Genomic DNA, 17,746 nt, shown 5'->3' with positions numbered 1-17,746 from the left:
AATTTCAAACTTAATTCAGCTGGGAAAGATTGTCCAAGTTCAATTAGACAGAGAGGGAGAGCTATGGAGATGTTTGAAATCCCAGATGAACCTTCAAACAGTTTATTGCCCATACATGGACACATATTAAGGATGAAATACTTTATCAGCGACTGGGCATGCAGTTTCCTGTTTTAAAAGGTGAACAAAAGCATGTCTACACTCAGTAGTAGTTACTTGCTTTGGGAACAAGTGGTGTTTAACGTGACGCCAGCTGGCTTTAGATGGACATATTTGAGAAGATCTGTGAATAGCTTTGGACAAATAGAAAACTATGCAAGTCCCTCTTTTCAAATAAGACTGTGATTCAGAATTTATTAACTGGAATTCAATTGACCAACTAAATATTGCAATAACTGCCTACTGTTTGAATACTGCTACAGGCAACATGTATTGCAAATGTACAGCTACCTTTTCAGGAATAACTTGATGGGATATAAAAGCCAAAACATGAAAATGCTGTTTCCTCGAAATAATTTTCATATACAACTAATTTGCAACAGCAAATAGGTTTAGAATAGAAACATGATGCTGACCAGTTCAGTTATATTTTCTATTAACAGAATGAGGAAATGTTGTTAATTAATGTACATGACAAGTCACAAAAATGTTGATACAGAACATACAAGTTAAATATTCACTGACATCACTCATTAACATCCTTGTATTTATCCTTATATTTGACTAATATGAGTGTGCTGTTGATTTTTTCATGTAATTTTTGGCAAGAAAGCAATTAAGTTCATTTCCTTGTACTAATCCTCTAAGGGTATTGCACTTTATCTTGTGATATTTGTCAGAAGAGAAATTCTCAGGTCGTCGCTTGAATTTTTTGTGCATCACTTTTTGATTAGTCTTGAGTTTCTCTCGCACATGAGACTTTGAGTACGGTTAAATTCACTTGTGGCAGCTTACAGTCTGTTTATAAAGTCCACTGCACATGTACACCAATCAGCCACAACACTGAAACCACTGACAGATGTAATGAATAACATTAATCACCTGTTTACACTGCAATGTCCTGCAGGGAAACCTTGGGCTCTGGCAATCATTGTAGACCCAACTGGACAATGTACGCCGTCACATTACTAAAACAGCTCGGCTTAATCCACCCTCTCTAATGCCTTGGCTGATTGGTGTATATCGCCAGTCGACAAAATCTTCAGTCAGTCAGTCAGCTGTCTGACATAAGACGTGTTCCTCAATTTAAATCCGCTCAGTGGTATTCTTTTTGGCACATAATGCTTTTGGCTTTCTCATCGGAAATTCTCACAGGATATGGAAGCCCACAAGGACACTCATCGTAGACAGGCACCAAAGCATGGTGGGAGCAGTTGTTATCCATCATGAAAGTTGCAGTGAAAACAATCATAACTCCACAAAGTTTATTTTCAAGAGTCCTGAAAAGAGGTCTTATCTTAACGTTCCAGATATTTTCGAAGAACAGAATCAGCACATGAATTGAGTCCATGCTCCGAGACCTAAAACTTACACATAGAAAAGCATGCATGGTTTGTTATTTCACAAAAGAATGTAAAATAAATGTGATAAATAGTTGGAGTGTTAAGTTTTTCCTGGGACACAGGGGACAAAAAATACCATTGTTCAACAACATGCCTGAGCAGAAGTGGTGGATAAGAGCAATAGATTCATCCATCACTGTGACCACAAGTAGTTTCAGTCTCATATAGGAGATAAAGCAGGCAGAGAGGAGAACTAACTTAGAACAGCTGATAATGAGTTAGAGACAACTGTGTTTATCCCTTCCTGTCACAGCCAGACAGTCCAGGTGGACTTTGACACTGATAGAGATGTTAGCCAACACTCTCCACTGCTGCAGGTCAGAGGTCACATCTGCTGTCTTATCACATTTAGCAGAGAATGAATAACGTTTAAATAAAGATTTGGAGGGAAAATATCTTTTGGGGGAAATTCACAGTCTCTGAAAAACACTGTCCGGAGTGTGTCATTAATACCTTGAGACCTTAGAATTTGCATAACTCTTCATAATACTTCATACTTTATGATATTCATAAAAACCAGACGAGGTGGAAGACAAAAGAAAACAGGTAACAGGTGTTTAACAGTAGTGGAAGAAGTACCCAATATTATCATATATTTTCAACCAAATATCTTGAAAGTATCAAAGTAAATGCAAAAATTCCACAAAATAATGGGACCCATAACTGATATATCAGTGTACAGGATATTACATATTGGTCCATCACTGTCTAAGTAGAATTGTACCAGTGACTGTTTAAAAGTCAAATTGTGACATTTTTGTGCTTTCAACTGTTATTTAAATGAAACCAATGCTAAAGGCTGCATTTTAGTTTATTTTCAAGAATGCATGCAAAGGTTAGTAACTACCAAGCAGCTATCATATCTGTCATAACTGTCTTTTTTCCCCCCTCTGAGGTGCAGTAAGAATCACATAGCATAAACTGGATATAGATGTGTGAATGGATGTACTCATGAATGTCTCAAAATGCAAAATCTATTTTTTTTAAAGATACTTTATTAATCCCAAACTGGGAGATTACTTCTCTGCATTTAACCCATCACTGATTGAAACACACACACATGCAACATGTAGTGAAACACACAGGAGCAGTGGGCTACATCAAGCGCCCGGGGAGCATATATTGGGGGTTAAGTGCCTTGCTCAAGGGCACATCAGCCGGCTAATGGGGGGTGGGGACATTATCACTCCACCACACTCAAATTTTTCCTGCCTGTCCAGTGAGTGAATCAAACCAGCAACCTTCCAATCACAAGCTGCTTCTCCAACCTCTAGGCCACGGATGATAATTGAGGGACTTTATGCTGTTAGTGGGCTCAGTTTACCAGAGCCACAGTGGGTATTGGACCCCGCTGCTGCATGGTGGGTAGTTCATGCATTCTTGCGGTGTTGTGTGATTATGGAGGAAGGGACATTGGCATTAGAGGCACAGGTTTGCTGTCACAGAGCAGCATGGCAAAGGGCTGAGTCTCTCTCCACCATCATCCAAAAGAAAAAACACCAGATGGTCAAGGCAGAGAGCACCCTCTCATGAAGATACTATGTGACGAGAGGGAGAGAGAGAGGGAAAAAGGGATGAAGTGAAACAACAGCTCAGAGAGCCAACAGGTGTCAGCTGCCTGTCACCACAAGAACATGAACAAGACAGCACTCTTCAGGTCTGACAACGTGAGCCAGAGGTGGGTAACACAAGGACGCTGTTTGAAAAGTAATCAGCAGCCACCTCCTCGCATTTCCGTTTTGCCGTCCACATTTGTGTCATGCCCTTCAGTTGTTTAGACCATGCCAGGTCACAGATCACGCTTCACACTGCCATCAGATTCAGGACTGTGTCAGTCACCTGTTTTCTCTCTCTCTCTTTCTCTGGCTGTGGACCCTAACGAGGTTCATTTGACTGGCAGAGCATGCCAGGTCCAGAGACAGAGGAGGGTGATGGTGGGCCAGAACCCGATGACTCACTCCGCAATCTGTGACCCCAGATGCTGATGAGTGTCACAACAGGATGCTTCACTGGATGGCTGTATGCTGTAGCTCTGAACTGAGAAGATATTTTGGCATCTACCATTTTGTAAAATAGGATTTTTTTTTTTAAAAAAAAAATGTGGTTTAAATGGTTTTTATTTTGTTTTTTTAAGATGCCTTATTCTGCCACAGTGCTTCTCACTGAGCTTCAACTTGTTCTCTGGTAGTTACTCTAATACACATTTAGCTTAAAAGCTAAAAAAAAAATCAAAGCTGAGATTGTTTATATACTAACAGTTTTCATGGATGTTTGAATGGAAATTTTACAGAAAACTTATATGTTACTGTATGAAATAGAAAGCAAATCATTATACCATCATACATTTTCTGATTGTAATAAAAAATTGTCTGGTGCCTTTAATCTGTGATAGTTTTATATCTAAACTGATTTTCATAGGAACAAAGATTAATCAACAATGATAAAAAGTAAAGATAAAAATACCAGAAATGATCCTGTTTTTCTTTGTCCAGTTTCTTTATACTTAATAATGTGGAGCATCTGAGAGAGCTTGTGTGCCAAGAAAAATGCTTGTGGTTAAGCAGAGATGTTCTCTGTGATAATGAAAAGGCACAATTGCACTCTGCAGGCTGATGCAAAAATAACAGGGAACGAGGCCAAAGTCAAATTCAAAATGAATGCTCTAATGAGCACTTGGCCTGGCGGCAGGATACTGAGGGATACCTTGAATACTAACAGTTTACTTTCAAGAGCTGCGGTGCGTATACAGCGGAGTAAGAAAAGTGGCAATTTGTGGAGATTAAGAGTTAACGAGAGCTGTTTCAAGGTAAATTGCTTCATTCAAAGATAACACTTTAAGATGGGGACCATGTGGATCATGGCCTTATTCAAAGTCACCCAATGTGGAGTTAAAAACGTTTTCCTTATCACAGAGTCACAGGTGTGAAAACTTTTCTGCCACGTCTTCAGCCATGCTGGCAGCTCTGCGAGGCGTAGCAGTGATTTGAGCTAAATGCCAACATCAGCATGCTAACATGCTCAGAATGACAGCGTCAACATACTGATATTTAGAAGGTGTAATGTTTGCCATCTCATGCTAACATTAGCTGATTCGCACTAAACACAAAGTACAACTGAATCTTATGAACGTCACTGCATGTGTTTGGCCGTAGCGCTTGAGATATTTCAGTCGTACCAAAGAGGTGGACCAACAGACTAACAGTGCCATCCCTTCAGTCATGCTGCTGAATAAAAATATGTCTTTCAGTGTTCCCTACTAATGAATCAGATTGCACACATTGTTTTAAAGATGCAGTAACAAAAATATGAGTGTTTGACCTATGTGTCCGTCATAAGTTCTAATGGCAGTGGTTCATCTGTATGTGTCATATACAGTATGTGGACCAGGAGCAGCAATGTTTTTCATGGATTTTTCTTTCATTGAACACTATGCTTTGCTTTCTCACATGTAATTAACGTTACAATGCTTTTTGATCTGGTTTTCAGTGTAAATATATCCCATCTAAAAAAAAAAACAAAACACGTCAGTAGACTATTCTCTACACATGTTCCCTCTGATGTTCATTATGATGTGATTAATGGTTAATTACATTGACCAAATCATAACCTCTAGTGAGTCATCAGTGAGTTCTGAGTCACTGACCATCAAACCAAAGAGAGTAAACATCAGCCACTATAAACAAGATACAAACGCATCCTTTTTGTTAACATGAGGAGGAGGACCTCACTCAAGTGTTTTTGCAGGAAGCCTATTCTTTAGGCTCTTGGGAGTGGATTTTAAAAAGCACCTCCCTCTGCTCAATGGTTACACAAACATTACAGCTCTTTATCAACGATGAAGCCCTTTACACGTCACCAGAGAGCCACTGATGAAGTTTGAATCAATATGTTAATCGTCCCTTGAGCGGCAACAACTTCCCTGATGAAAAGTCACTCCACACCGCAGCTGAAATATCCCATAATAAGAGGTGAAACTATCAAGCAATGTGCTGACATGTGTGACCTTCAAGACTTTGTTAATCTGCTCACACTTTTACATTTCAGTGTGGTTTTGTCCAAAGCTGTGGAAAAGTCTGGGGGAAAACTTGTTTGTTTAGGAAATAACAAAGGTCACCAGTTATGCATTTATCCAGACCTGCCAAGTCTACTGACAGCAATAGCAACACTAGAAGGAGGTGGGAGATGTGGAAAGATGTGAGATCCCTGAAAAAAGAACATGTGAATCACAGTGCGGCTGTGACACACACACACACACACACACACACAAAGAGTCCTCTCCCACTCCCTTGTGCATCTCCTGCACATCGTCCACATGTCGTCAAGAGCCACGCTCGCTGTAACACACACACATGTAAATAATTATACATATGTAGTATTTGCAGCCATCATTGTGGTCCGGCTTCTGCAGGCTGAATTACCTGAAGAAAGTGTTTACTATGAGAATCACCTACAACCTGAAATGAGGTTTTCACACACCACCGCAGGCCATTTATTCCGGGAACGTTACATAACGCAGCAGTGGGTTCTGTTCACAACCAGCCTAAACAGCCTCCTAAGAAGAAAACAGGAAGGTAAGAGGATTGAGGCAGAGAGAGGAACACGGCAATCAGTTGCTTCTGTGTACGACTGGAGGGCTCTTCTTTCTGTCTACACACTCTTGTATGGCCAATAAACAGATGGATCAGCATCATCATATGTCAGCATACCATATTTTTACAAAATCTCCACCCAAAAAGGCTGATCATAAGTGACAAACTCTCTCTTGCTTATTCTCCAGCAAAGCTGGACAATTACGACATGCTTTGTTTTGAAAGCATTCACAAATAAGCTTTGGCAATGAAATTGTGTGCAGCAAGCGTATAAATAATCGCTGCAAAAGATAATGAATGATTGCTGGGGCAGCAAATATCACTAAAGCCACATTACTCAAAACATTACCTGCTGGCAGTGGGCCACATTGTTAAATCCTGGTTGCTTATCTAATGATTGATGAGTTGACAAGATTAAAGCCATTTGGGTGATTCAGTAAATGTCCGTGCTACTCCCAGGACTTCTGTAGCTTCAGAGAACTTTTTATATTCTAAAAGGCGACGGTAAATGAATTTAGCATCTGTGTCATATGTGTCACAAACATGTAACACGCTGCACAGCTGATGACTTTTGCCTTTTACTCTAAATTTGCAAATGTAACTGTTTGAATAACTAATTGATGAGAGATTTGATTTTGTTTAATCTCACAGGCAGGAGACCTCAGACTGGACCTGAACGTACATACACCCCTCATTAGGTGGGACGCCTGCATCATAACAGGAAGCTGGATCCACAGTGACAGGATGCTGGGTATTGTTGTATTACTCGGAATAGAAAGTACAGAAAGCTGGAAGGAACATCTAGCCTAAGTAATTATTTTTCATATTTAGATTTCCTGAGATCACAAAATAATTTTCTGTGCTTTCAACAGCTTGTTAAATCAAGATACACCGTGTATAATATGAATTATGTAAATATATTATATATGGATATTTGCTTCTGTCTGTGTCTTTCTTTTTTAAGAGATATAGCAAATGTGCAGCACATTTAAATGTGCACTTTTTTAGTGATGTGCACAAAACGCAGAAAGATGCGTTTCTGTGCAAGTGAATTAACTCACAATATAAAGCACGTTGAAAATTCTCTAGTTTTTCAGTTTAAGAAGATATTTTGCAAAATGTATTATGTAAGTGTAAATTCTGGCTTAGAGAGGACAACAGCAGTATTATGGAGACAGTCTTCTTTATGTATTGAACAACTCTGTGTTGAAAGTAAAGTCAGTGCACAAAGCAGACAAAATCCAGATGTTTTGTAATTTCTTTCCTTAATATTCTGCATCTGCATAAAAGTCAAAGGACTTACAGTCCTACAGTATACAACTATTTTAAGTATGTATTACTTTTTGGCTTTGTCTGGTTTGTCTTCTGCTTTGGAATGTGTTCACATATTTGTTAATGTCATTTTAATGTTAAACTGAAAAGCAGTTAAAAAAAAAAACAAAACGAGGAAGTGTGTGTAATTGCATCCTCGATCAAAATTTAGCATATCAAGACTAGCTAATTTGTGATGATTGTAATTGTATGTAATTTCCCCCCTGGTTCTACAGTGAGACACAACAAAACTCTGCTTTTCTTTTTCTATAAAGAGCGTGTTTGTGTTGGAGGACACTGGGTACTGAGGTCAGTGTTTTTTTCTGTTTTTATGTAGCAGGTGGACCCCTTGAGGGGGCATCTACAGACCACTGATACATGGTGACAGTCACCCTTTAGATGATCTCCACTGTTTTTATGTTCATCCTGGGGAGTGAGATCATAGCGAGGGGGAGAGAGAGGAGGGGGGGAGAGGGTGAGGGAACAGAGAAGGAAGTAAGATAGGCTGCATTAGGCATCCATCGAGCAGCTTTAGCTCAACTGAAAATCCCATACTGACAGGCTTCCAGCAGATGCTATTTACTTTACAAAACGATTTTTTTAAATCCAAAATTATTGAAGGGCATCTGGTGAGCAGAGCTACAGTCTGTTCATCAGCTCAGCAGCTATTTTATTTCATTTTTTTTTTTATTTCACAATGACCACTGACTAACCAAATGTATGCGTGTGAGTGACGTTACGTGTTGTTCCTGACTGGTAAATTGTCCTCTGGTTACACGACTGGCTGCCTTGCACCGCTGCGGACGTGTTGTATGACTACAGCTCCAGACAAAAGAGTTGCAAGCTTCTCAGCAACAGGTTCTGTGGTCATCACATCATATCATCACACATTTAATAAAATAAATAAGCAACGATAAATTAAATTGTTAAAGAAAGACGTGAAAGAAAGAGAAAGACATTAAATAATTTGAATGACACCACTGCACATTTTTCTCTACGTAAATCATTTTCATTTAACTTTTTTTCACTCTACATTCACTCCATTCCCTCCGCAGTAGGGCCCCCCTTCACATTCCTGTAGCGCTGCCATGAAATATTTATTATTGCGCCTTTAAAAAGAAGAAAATAACGAGCATGACTGCAGGACTGTGAGATTTTTAAAGAAATTTCAAATCTAACTATATAAAAATGCTCTCTCTCTCTTTCTCACTCCATCCCCCTTCGCTCTCATTTAAGTTTGGAGATGGGTTGGTCTTTGGAGTGATGTCACCTCACTCCTGCATGGGCATCCATGCTAACAGCAGAGTGCGTCTCCCGTGCGTCTTCAAAAGGATGCTGTTCTCCAAGAACGCAAAAGCAGCATTACACATGGCGGTGTGACAGCAGAGGAATGACTCCTCAGATATTTCCTGAACTCCATGTGGCCATCGGGACTATTTGCGGTGAAAGGTTTGCTATTTGAAGGGATACATTTGTGCAGGTACGGAGTCTTTTGTGGGCTACACGGCGTTTACCGACCAGAAGAGTTACGCGTAACGTAGCTGCACGCGTTAGTGGAGGGCAGCTCTGCGCACCCAGTCGTAGTTGTTTTGAATAAGAAAAGGGTGCAAAACAGCAAACATGGTACGAAAGGACGCACTGGAGCCAGAATGGATTTAACCCAGTTAAACCTGTTGGTGGAAAACGTTTCCAAGGATGAGAACACCACGGACGCACCGCTTGCCTTGCCACACACGGAGGCAGCCACGGCGCTCATCATCCTGGTAGTTACTGTGATCATTTCGGTGACTATTGTTGGTAATGTGTTGGTGATTGTCGCAGTGCTGACCAGCCGGGCTCTCCGTGCGCCCCAGAATCTTTTTCTGGTCTCTCTGGCCTCAGCGGACATCCTAGTGGCCACGCTGGTCATCCCCTTCTCCCTCGCCAATGAGGTCATGGGCTACTGGTACTTTGGAAGTACTTGGTGCGCCTTCTATCTCGCTTTGGACGTGTTGTTCTGCACCTCATCCATTGTACACCTGTGCGCCATCAGTCTGGACCGCTACTGGTCGGTGACAAAAGCGGTCAGTTACAACCTAAAACGGACACCTAAGCGCATCAAATCCATGATCGCCGTAGTGTGGATAATATCTGCTGTCATCTCGTTCCCTCCTCTTCTCATGACCAAACATAATGAACGGGAGTGCCTGCTAAACGATGAGACCTGGTACATCCTCTCGTCCTGCCTGGTGTCCTTCTTCGCTCCAGGTCTCATCATGATTCTGGTTTACTGTAAAATATATAAAGTGGCCAAGCAGCGCTCCTCCACCGTATTCGTGGCCAAGAACGGCCTGGAGAGGCAGCCCTCTCAGTCCGAGACCTGTTTCGTCAGGAAGGACCGCTTCGAGATGGAGAGCCCCAGCAGCCAGAGCTCCGGCAGCCACCAGCAGAGGCAAGGAGAGCTGGATGACATCGACCTGGAGGAGAGCTGCTGTCCGTCGGATACGAAACCCCGCAATCATCGCTTCACCAAGCGGAGAAAGGTGGAGGGGTCGGACTGCTGCCCTCCTCAGAACTGCCGCCTGTCCTGGGCTTCAGCCAGGGCGTTACAGCTCTACCCGGAGCAGAAGAACCCAGCCAGGCGACAACAGCTGGCCGCGGCCAATAAAACTAAAGTGGCCCAGATGCGGGAGAAACGCTTCACTTTCGTGCTGGCGGTAGTGATGGGTGTGTTTGTGCTTTGCTGGTTCCCTTTCTTCTTTACTTACACCCTGCACGCTATCTGCAGAGACAGCTGTTACATCCCTGGCGCACTTTTCAACCTTTTCTTTTGGATTGGCTACTGCAACAGTTCTGTGAACCCAATAATATACACGATTTTCAACAGAGATTTCAGGAAATCCTTCCAGAAAATCATATGCAAAACTTCCAAACGTACATAATAATTTTCTGGGACCCATCTGTTTTTGCCTCTCTCGTTCCACTGTGCTTGGAAGGAATTTTACTGTATGAACACATACTTCATTGTTGACTGTTTCCTGTCCCCCAAACTCATTGTAATGTAACTACAACAGATAGAAAAAAATATGATCCAGTGTTGTGTTGAAAGTCTATAAATAAAATGTCAAGATCAGCAAAACAATAGCGACACATTTTTAGTGATTCAGTGTTGTAAAACCTGGTCAGCTACTTAATGACTTAATCCCATTTGGGATGTGCAAAGTTTTAATATATAGGTTACTGCATAACAAGTCCTGCAGGCTGGCACCTTTGAGCAAGAAATCCCAGTATATTAGATCAATCTTTCATGCTGCAGCAGCTACTTCAGAGTTGAATTAAAGTCATGAATGCAGCTGGATTCCAGTGCTGACGGCTGGTTCACAGTGGGTGTTTTTTTTGTTGAGATGAATAGAAGATTAAACTGCACCATTTCCAAGATGCGAGCATGGGGATAAGCAGGAAAGCCAGTATCCACTGTGAGTATGTGTCGTGGAAAGAAATCCTGTAGATGAAATGATTTAAACCAGGTTCATGTGAATGCTGCATAGTTGAAGTGTTTGGTGATATTGCTGGTAATTCCTAGACATACGTTTATCTTTGCTTGCTTCAGTTGAAGTTACAGCGAGGCTATCAGCTGTTTCTTATCAGTGAACCCCTAAAATTACATAAGAGTCTAATCTCACAGCCGCTGCCACACCGTCACACCACCTCACACCAGAACAATGGCCAAACTGAGGCTGAATCTGTTGGATAAGTTCATTTCAATACCTCACAATACCTCAGTGTTTTGTAAATATTTAAACCCTGTGAGATCACAATTCTGGTAGAAGACCTGATAACAGAGACATGGGAAAGAGAGCAGATCTGGGTTACAAGTGTGACTTTCGTTGTGTTGTAAAATGTGTCTTTTATCCTTATTTACATAAAATGTCACTGGCAGGGTGAGAAAAGGAAAACTCAGAAGATTTACCTGCCTGAACGTGTCAGAAGAAGGATGTTTATGTGTGACACAACCAAATGGTCCTGCTCCTTCTGTCTGACAAAATAACACCTCCTGGCCCACAGTTTTGCAAGCAGAGCTGGACTTTCCTTCAGCATCAGGTCTCCCAGGTTCAATAAGAGAGTGTAATATCCACAAGCCAAGCCTCAGGGCTGTAATCCTCTGCTTTATGAATCTGTATCATCATAGGGAAAAAAAAAAATCCACATATTATGGCTATAATCTAACTTCCCACCTTTTCAAAATACACAGAAATAATTCACAGCAAGAAGACACATTCAACCCGTATGGAAAAGAGCATATAAAAGTTTAAGTGAATTGTTGCAATATATTATGAAGGTTGAATGAGAAGTCTTGTGCTTCTCTGGGAAAACTCTGGTTAGTGGTAAGATGGCTGACCAGCCTATTGTCTGCATGGGGGTGCTGGGAGTAAATACACTATTTATATCCTCTTAGGAATGTCTTCAAAGCACTCCTCTGGCAGACTGGCGCCCTGCCAAAGATAATCACCCCATCTGAGGGGTGCAGTGCTGAAAAAGAATATAAAAAAATTAAAATATATATATATTTTTAAAAAAAATATTGAAGTGTTTTTTTCTGTGAAGTGTGCCCATATTAATGAGGGTGTTAATATATCATCAAGGGAAGCAAGAATTAAGGTGGTTACTTCCTCTTCTCTTGATGTGTTGCAACAATTTATTCATGAACAGAATTAGCTGGAGAGAAGTGTGAGAAGGGAAGCTGTATCTCAAAGGGATTTGCAAACTCTTGAAACAAATGAAATGTCTGGACCGAGTCACACTCACAAGGAGTTGTAAAATTATCTTTCATTTTCATCTTGTGGGGTTACCAGGAAGAGAAGTGATGCTAATTGGGACCCGTGTAAGTTTATGGGATGCTGTTGTGTTCATGTTATTTGTAGCTTAATTTCTCTAGAGAGCATGGCCATTACTCTTAATACCTGTTATATTATCCGAGGAGGAAATATTTAAATGAACAGTCATATGTAATTTTCTTCCTGATGCGACTCCCTTGTGAAATCTCCCTTCCCAATTCAATTATCCTTCTAATCAACTGCTCCATTGCAGTGTAATTTCTCTAGGCATGTCTCTTCTCACCCTTCAGGTCTGTTGCATCTTTTGTTTCAGAGTTTAAACTGATATGCCTAGCCCAGCATGGGATGTTAAATTATTTTAATTTTCACAAAATACTAAACATTAGATGCCTCACAGTCCTTCACTATTTATGAGATAAAGACTAACAAATAAAATCTTCAATTTTTAATTCAGTTTTCAATCAAGACAAAATCAGTGCTGATTTGCAGGCCTCTCCAAACTGTGCTTCCATTCACCGAGCCTTTCGTTCATCCTGTGCTGTAAACAAAGTTGGGGACTAGTTCAGGGACAGAAGTGAGTTGTGGGGACCCTGAACCTCTCAAATCCTCTTCTAAAGACTTGATGAGAGCAACAGACCAACTGGACAGAGTCAAAACATTTCCTGGTGTGGGAAGGGGAAGTTTAATTCAGGCCCTTTCTTTAGAAGGCAGCAAGAGTGCGAGGGTTGCTTAGGGTTGCTTAGGGTCAGCGAGCAGTGTGGGCAAGGCTGTTTGCAGTCACAATAATCACACAAGATGTGATTATAAATGTTTCAAGATGGGTGCAATGCAGAAAAAAAGGAGCCTCTCAGGACAGAAGAGAGAGAGAGAGAGAGAGAGCACTGAGGAGAGCAGTTGCTTGTTGTCCTCTCCTCCATTACCTTGTTTGTCAGACACAATGCAGTGTCTGCAGGCAATTGCTTTTTTCAATTGTCTCTAACAAGATAAGGGTTGGAGGCGAGCAAGGCCAAAACTCGCGTCAATCCCAGGAAACCGCGTACCTGGAGAACTGGAGCCAGTTTGTCATTAGTGTAAATCAGCTGGTGTCATGCTGAAGTGAGGGTGGGACTGAGCTTTCTGTGTCCAGGCAGTTCCAATATATCACCCTGTTTAACACAAACAAACGGGATATGACTTGAGGTGTCAAAGGAAATCAGAACACTGCAGCACTAACTTAAACCTGACACTCAGATTACTGGTCTCCAGTGTTCATGCCTTTGCATGCAAACATGTGCAGATGTGTACCCTGTCTGCCTCTTGATAAACCAAGCAAGTGGACATACTATGTCCAAACAGAGTCTGGAAATTTCTATTTTGAAAAATATTTACCATATATTTGGCAAAAAACTTTGGATTACTGCACTGCAGAGATACAGTGCAACAACATAAGCAACTTTAAATGTGAAGTAAAATGCTGTTCTGTATTTTTCTTGATGGCAGTTCATAAAAAGATTAAAACTAACTAATTCATTGTTGTCCGCTTATCCAAAGCCTCATATAGCTTATTCCTCTGTGCCGCAGAGCCCCACAAATTTAAAACACATCAAGGCTGTTGCACAGGAGTGTATTTTGCATCACTCCCCACACACACCATTCTTCTGCCAGAAACTGTCTCACTTGAGCATATACTTGGCCAGAATTGAGGTCCAGGGTGGCATTTGGTGGCATCTGGAATTTGATCAGCCACTTCAAGTGTCACCCCATTATTCCATAGTATGACTGGTTACCTGCCCAGTCGGAGACAGGACGTTCGGTTGAACCCACTGTTTGGCGAGTATTTTTGAATGTTGTTTTCTTTTGAATATAGCCTATTTTTGGAGGCACACTTTCTGTCTGAGGACATATAAATTATAAATAAAGAATGGAATTTTTTTATATTTGCATGGCGCCACTTGGTTGTGTTGTTATTGTTAGGATTATTTGGCTTTTAAATCTTGAGGGAATAAATGAATAAAACAGTCTTCCCTCCATTTCCACGAGTTGTCTTCAGGAAAGGATGACTTTATATGTCAAAGCTGAGAGCTAATTCCTGGAGTGTACGAGCAGAGCAACCGTCCTAGCACAACCAGATGACACCCCAAACTTTCTATACATGTGGATACCAAGAGATACCACGGAGGTCCATACGCTCAAGTGCAAATTGTCAGACAAAATTTATTAAGTTAAAAGAAAATGAACAAATCAGAAGTGCGTACAGAACAAAAAAGGCTTGGTGTGTGATCTGACTGAATGTCTTATTGTCTTTTTCTTAATTGGTCGAAAGCTGTTAAAACTGCTGTACTTGTATCCTACGCTATCCTACTTAACCAGTTCATGTCCAGGCACAGTAATAAGCCCCAATTCATTATAGTGCAGTATGTCTCATTATGCCTCCACACAATAGCCATGGCCCGAGCCAGTCTTGTCAATGTGATATAGTAACGCCTTAAGGGAATTTCTTCAAATTTGGCCCAAATGACCTGCTGGACTCGAGAATTAACTTTGTGATGAAATGTCCAGGTTATTATATGAGCTCAGAAAACATGCTAATAATTACAGATCAAATTTAACAGAAAAATGTCTTCTAGGATAAAATAATGAAGTGATGATGTTTTATATCGAAAAAAATAAAAGGTTGATTTTACTGTGACATCATCATTTTCTGCAAAAACACTTTGCTGGGCATTATTCAGCTCTATAACTCAGGAACAGAAGGGGAGATCATGACCATATTTCATATTTGGTCGGATACTGAATTGGTGACACTCATCTTAGGTGTCCACTTTACTCTCACTCATTTGACCAAAAACTTTTCAAAAATTATCATTATCATAAATACATACAAATCAATACAAATAAGCTGGTTCAGTAGACACATTCAACCAAACATAGTCTGTAAATCTGACATCATTGACATCACTGTTAATAAAGTGATCTAATTGTGTAATTGGCCATTCAAACGCACACATATCACCCCTGCATAAGTCAGTGCCCCACTTGGGCCACTCCAGTTAAATAAAGTCTGGACACGCCCCTGCTAGCAAGCAACACGTGTATAAATCAGCAGCTTTAAATAGGTCATTACAAATGCTTTATTTGCTCCTGTTTGACTGACATTTGCTAAAAATCAGCCCAGCTGTTTCAGTAAATTCATTGTCCCTTTTAACAATGAAACTATACATATATATATATATTGACATGTTTTTAGGGTTAAGTCCACAGTAGGAACAAACAGAAGAGGAAGACAGGAAGACAGGAAACAGGAAAGAAAATAGATTTTGAAAAGTAGTGAGAGATGGACTGATGTAGTTTTAGGTTTTTCATAGGATTTGTTGCCAAAATTAAGATATGGAATATTTCCAGCGTCATCATTTAAAACTCTTTGAAAAATGAAAAAAAAATGTATGAAATTAGTTCAGCAAGGTGACTAAACCAAAGTTTCTTAGTTGGTTGACAAATTAAATTATGCTTGGTGGCTATAACACTTTCACACAAAGGTGAACTTTCTCCTCCTCTTTTGGGGGATGTGATAAATGATTTCAGAAACTTTCCATACCCAAATTTGCAACAAGGATAATGTATCTTCTCCTTTCTTGTTTGGTTGCCTGTCTTGTTGTTTGTTTTCCTACATTAGATACAAAATGGATACAGAAATAAATGGTAGTTATTCCAAGAGATATGTGAATAAAACATTGTGCTTCTGTCTGTATTTATCGATTGTTTATTTTCATTCCTTCCTGTTCTGTGTATTTGTTAAATATTGCTTGCATGAAAAGATGTTTCCCTCCAATATCTTTCCACTTACAGTTTCAAATTATTTACCATCCATCCATCCACTGCATACATAACTGAACATTCAAGGAGTTTCTGCTACCCTCCATAGTCAAGTTTACCTTGATGAATGTCTCAAAGACCACAGAAGACAGATGGGCTACAGACTGACAAAAGTAGACAATGAGGCTTTTGTTATTCTTGAACATTATATTGTTTTATTGTTTGTCTTTACATATCAGTGGGGGGTATTGTACTGATACACTCTACTCAATCATGCGAGCATGCTCACTAAGTAGTCTGTGTGAGATTAAATCTTTTTTTTTTTTAATTTGTTTCTAGTGGCCATTCACAGGTAATAAAATTAAATCCAAAGAAAACAGCTGTAAAGTTCATTCATTTTCCAGGGAATTTTTGTGTATCATATGGCTCTCATAGTCTCTGATGAAAGGTGTTATTCTTAGTACCCTCAAGGGCTTTCCGTGTGATCCTCTATTAAGGAAGATAACCGGGATGATACTGTGCCCTGTTGGAACATAGTGCATCTCTCTCCCTATAATCATCTGTAAAAACACATCCATACATGCACCTCCTGCACTACCATGTGCTGGTAACAACACCATTAAAAGGGCACCTGTGACCTGTGATTATGGAAACTTGGCTATCTGAAAACAGGAACCTGATGGGTCTTACCATCATGCAAAGGTAGGTCAATGCTGAACAAAAGGGGCACAGAAAATGCAGTTTTATGACACAATGTAACCATTACCTTGTTTGTAGTCACCTCTGAAAACATAGCAACCTGTTTGGTATGATGAAAAGAATGCGATATAGATGGTCAGAAAAAAGGACAAATTAATAAATTCAGTAAAGCAAAGCAACCTACTTGGCAAAAAGAAACGGACATGAAAGCCTTGCTGAAAAGTTTTTTTAATGTTAAAGAATTGACTTCTTGCAGTGGCAGCTCTAGTACTGGCACCAGCAGCAGCAAGTGTGCAGCCTGCCAACTCATGTTGCCAAAGGACAATGACTATTAGAAATAAAGATAATGAGAGTATACTGACATAAAAACACAGAGTATGTATTTTTCTTCGTCTGGAGAGATCAGCTCTAAATTCTACTTTTACAACCAACTCAACTATTCAGTGCAAACTCTGCGCTGCCCCAGTTTCAATGAGGAGAAAGGGTGGGTGTAAAGATACTGAGGGTGTAATTAAACGGTCCCCATGTTTGCCTTGAGCTGAGTGCACCCATTGGTGGTGCACAGGCAGAGACAGTAACGTTTCACGCCAGGAGGTGTGTTAATCATGCAGACTTGGAAGCTGTACTCATGAATCTTGGATTAAGTTCAAGAAGTCACATTGAATAGAATCCGCAGTGAGCTGGATATGAGAGGTAACAAAGCTTTCAACCTGCTCTTCATACACACAGTTGACTTCATCGTGTCTCACTGGGATTTTACAACACTGCAAAAGGAAACTCAGCGCATCTCATGGCGATGCCTGAGAATCTCAGTATGCAGTATGAAATATAATGTTGAACAAGTAATAAAAATTAAGACAATCTCAAGCAATAAAAGGCTACCTATAAAGCCAAATCTATGTAAAGAAAGCACAGCTGCCACAAGAAAAGAGCAGGCGCATGTTGTGGATCGAGAAATTTGCCTTGATAAGATCTCAAG

At 40.4% G+C, this 17,746-nt stretch overlaps 1 protein-coding gene across 1 annotated transcript; it reads left to right on the top strand.

The window, feature by feature from the left end:
• Positions 1-8,698: 8,698 nt before the first annotated feature.
• Positions 8,699-16,003, top strand: adra2db (adrenergic, alpha-2D-, receptor b). Its single transcript, XM_046405876.1, has one exon. It carries the CDS (start codon positions 9,112-9,114, stop codon positions 10,381-10,383), a length of 1,272 nt encoding a protein of 423 aa, XP_046261832.1. The 5' UTR covers positions 8,699-9,111; the 3' UTR covers positions 10,384-16,003.
• The last annotated feature ends 1,743 nt before the right edge of the window (positions 16,004-17,746 follow it).

Source organism: Scatophagus argus, chromosome 12, assembly GCF_020382885.2.
Source record: "Scatophagus argus isolate fScaArg1 chromosome 12, fScaArg1.pri, whole genome shotgun sequence".
Lineage (NCBI taxonomy): Eukaryota > Metazoa > Chordata > Actinopteri > Scatophagidae > Scatophagus > Scatophagus argus.
This window is presented reverse-complemented; position numbering and strand designations above follow the sequence as displayed.

Excerpts from the sequence above, each read along its gene's own strand:
- adra2db (XM_046405876.1), top strand. The coding sequence starts at position 9,112 with ATGGATTTAACCCAGTTAAACCTGTTGGTGGAAAACGTTTCCAAGGAT.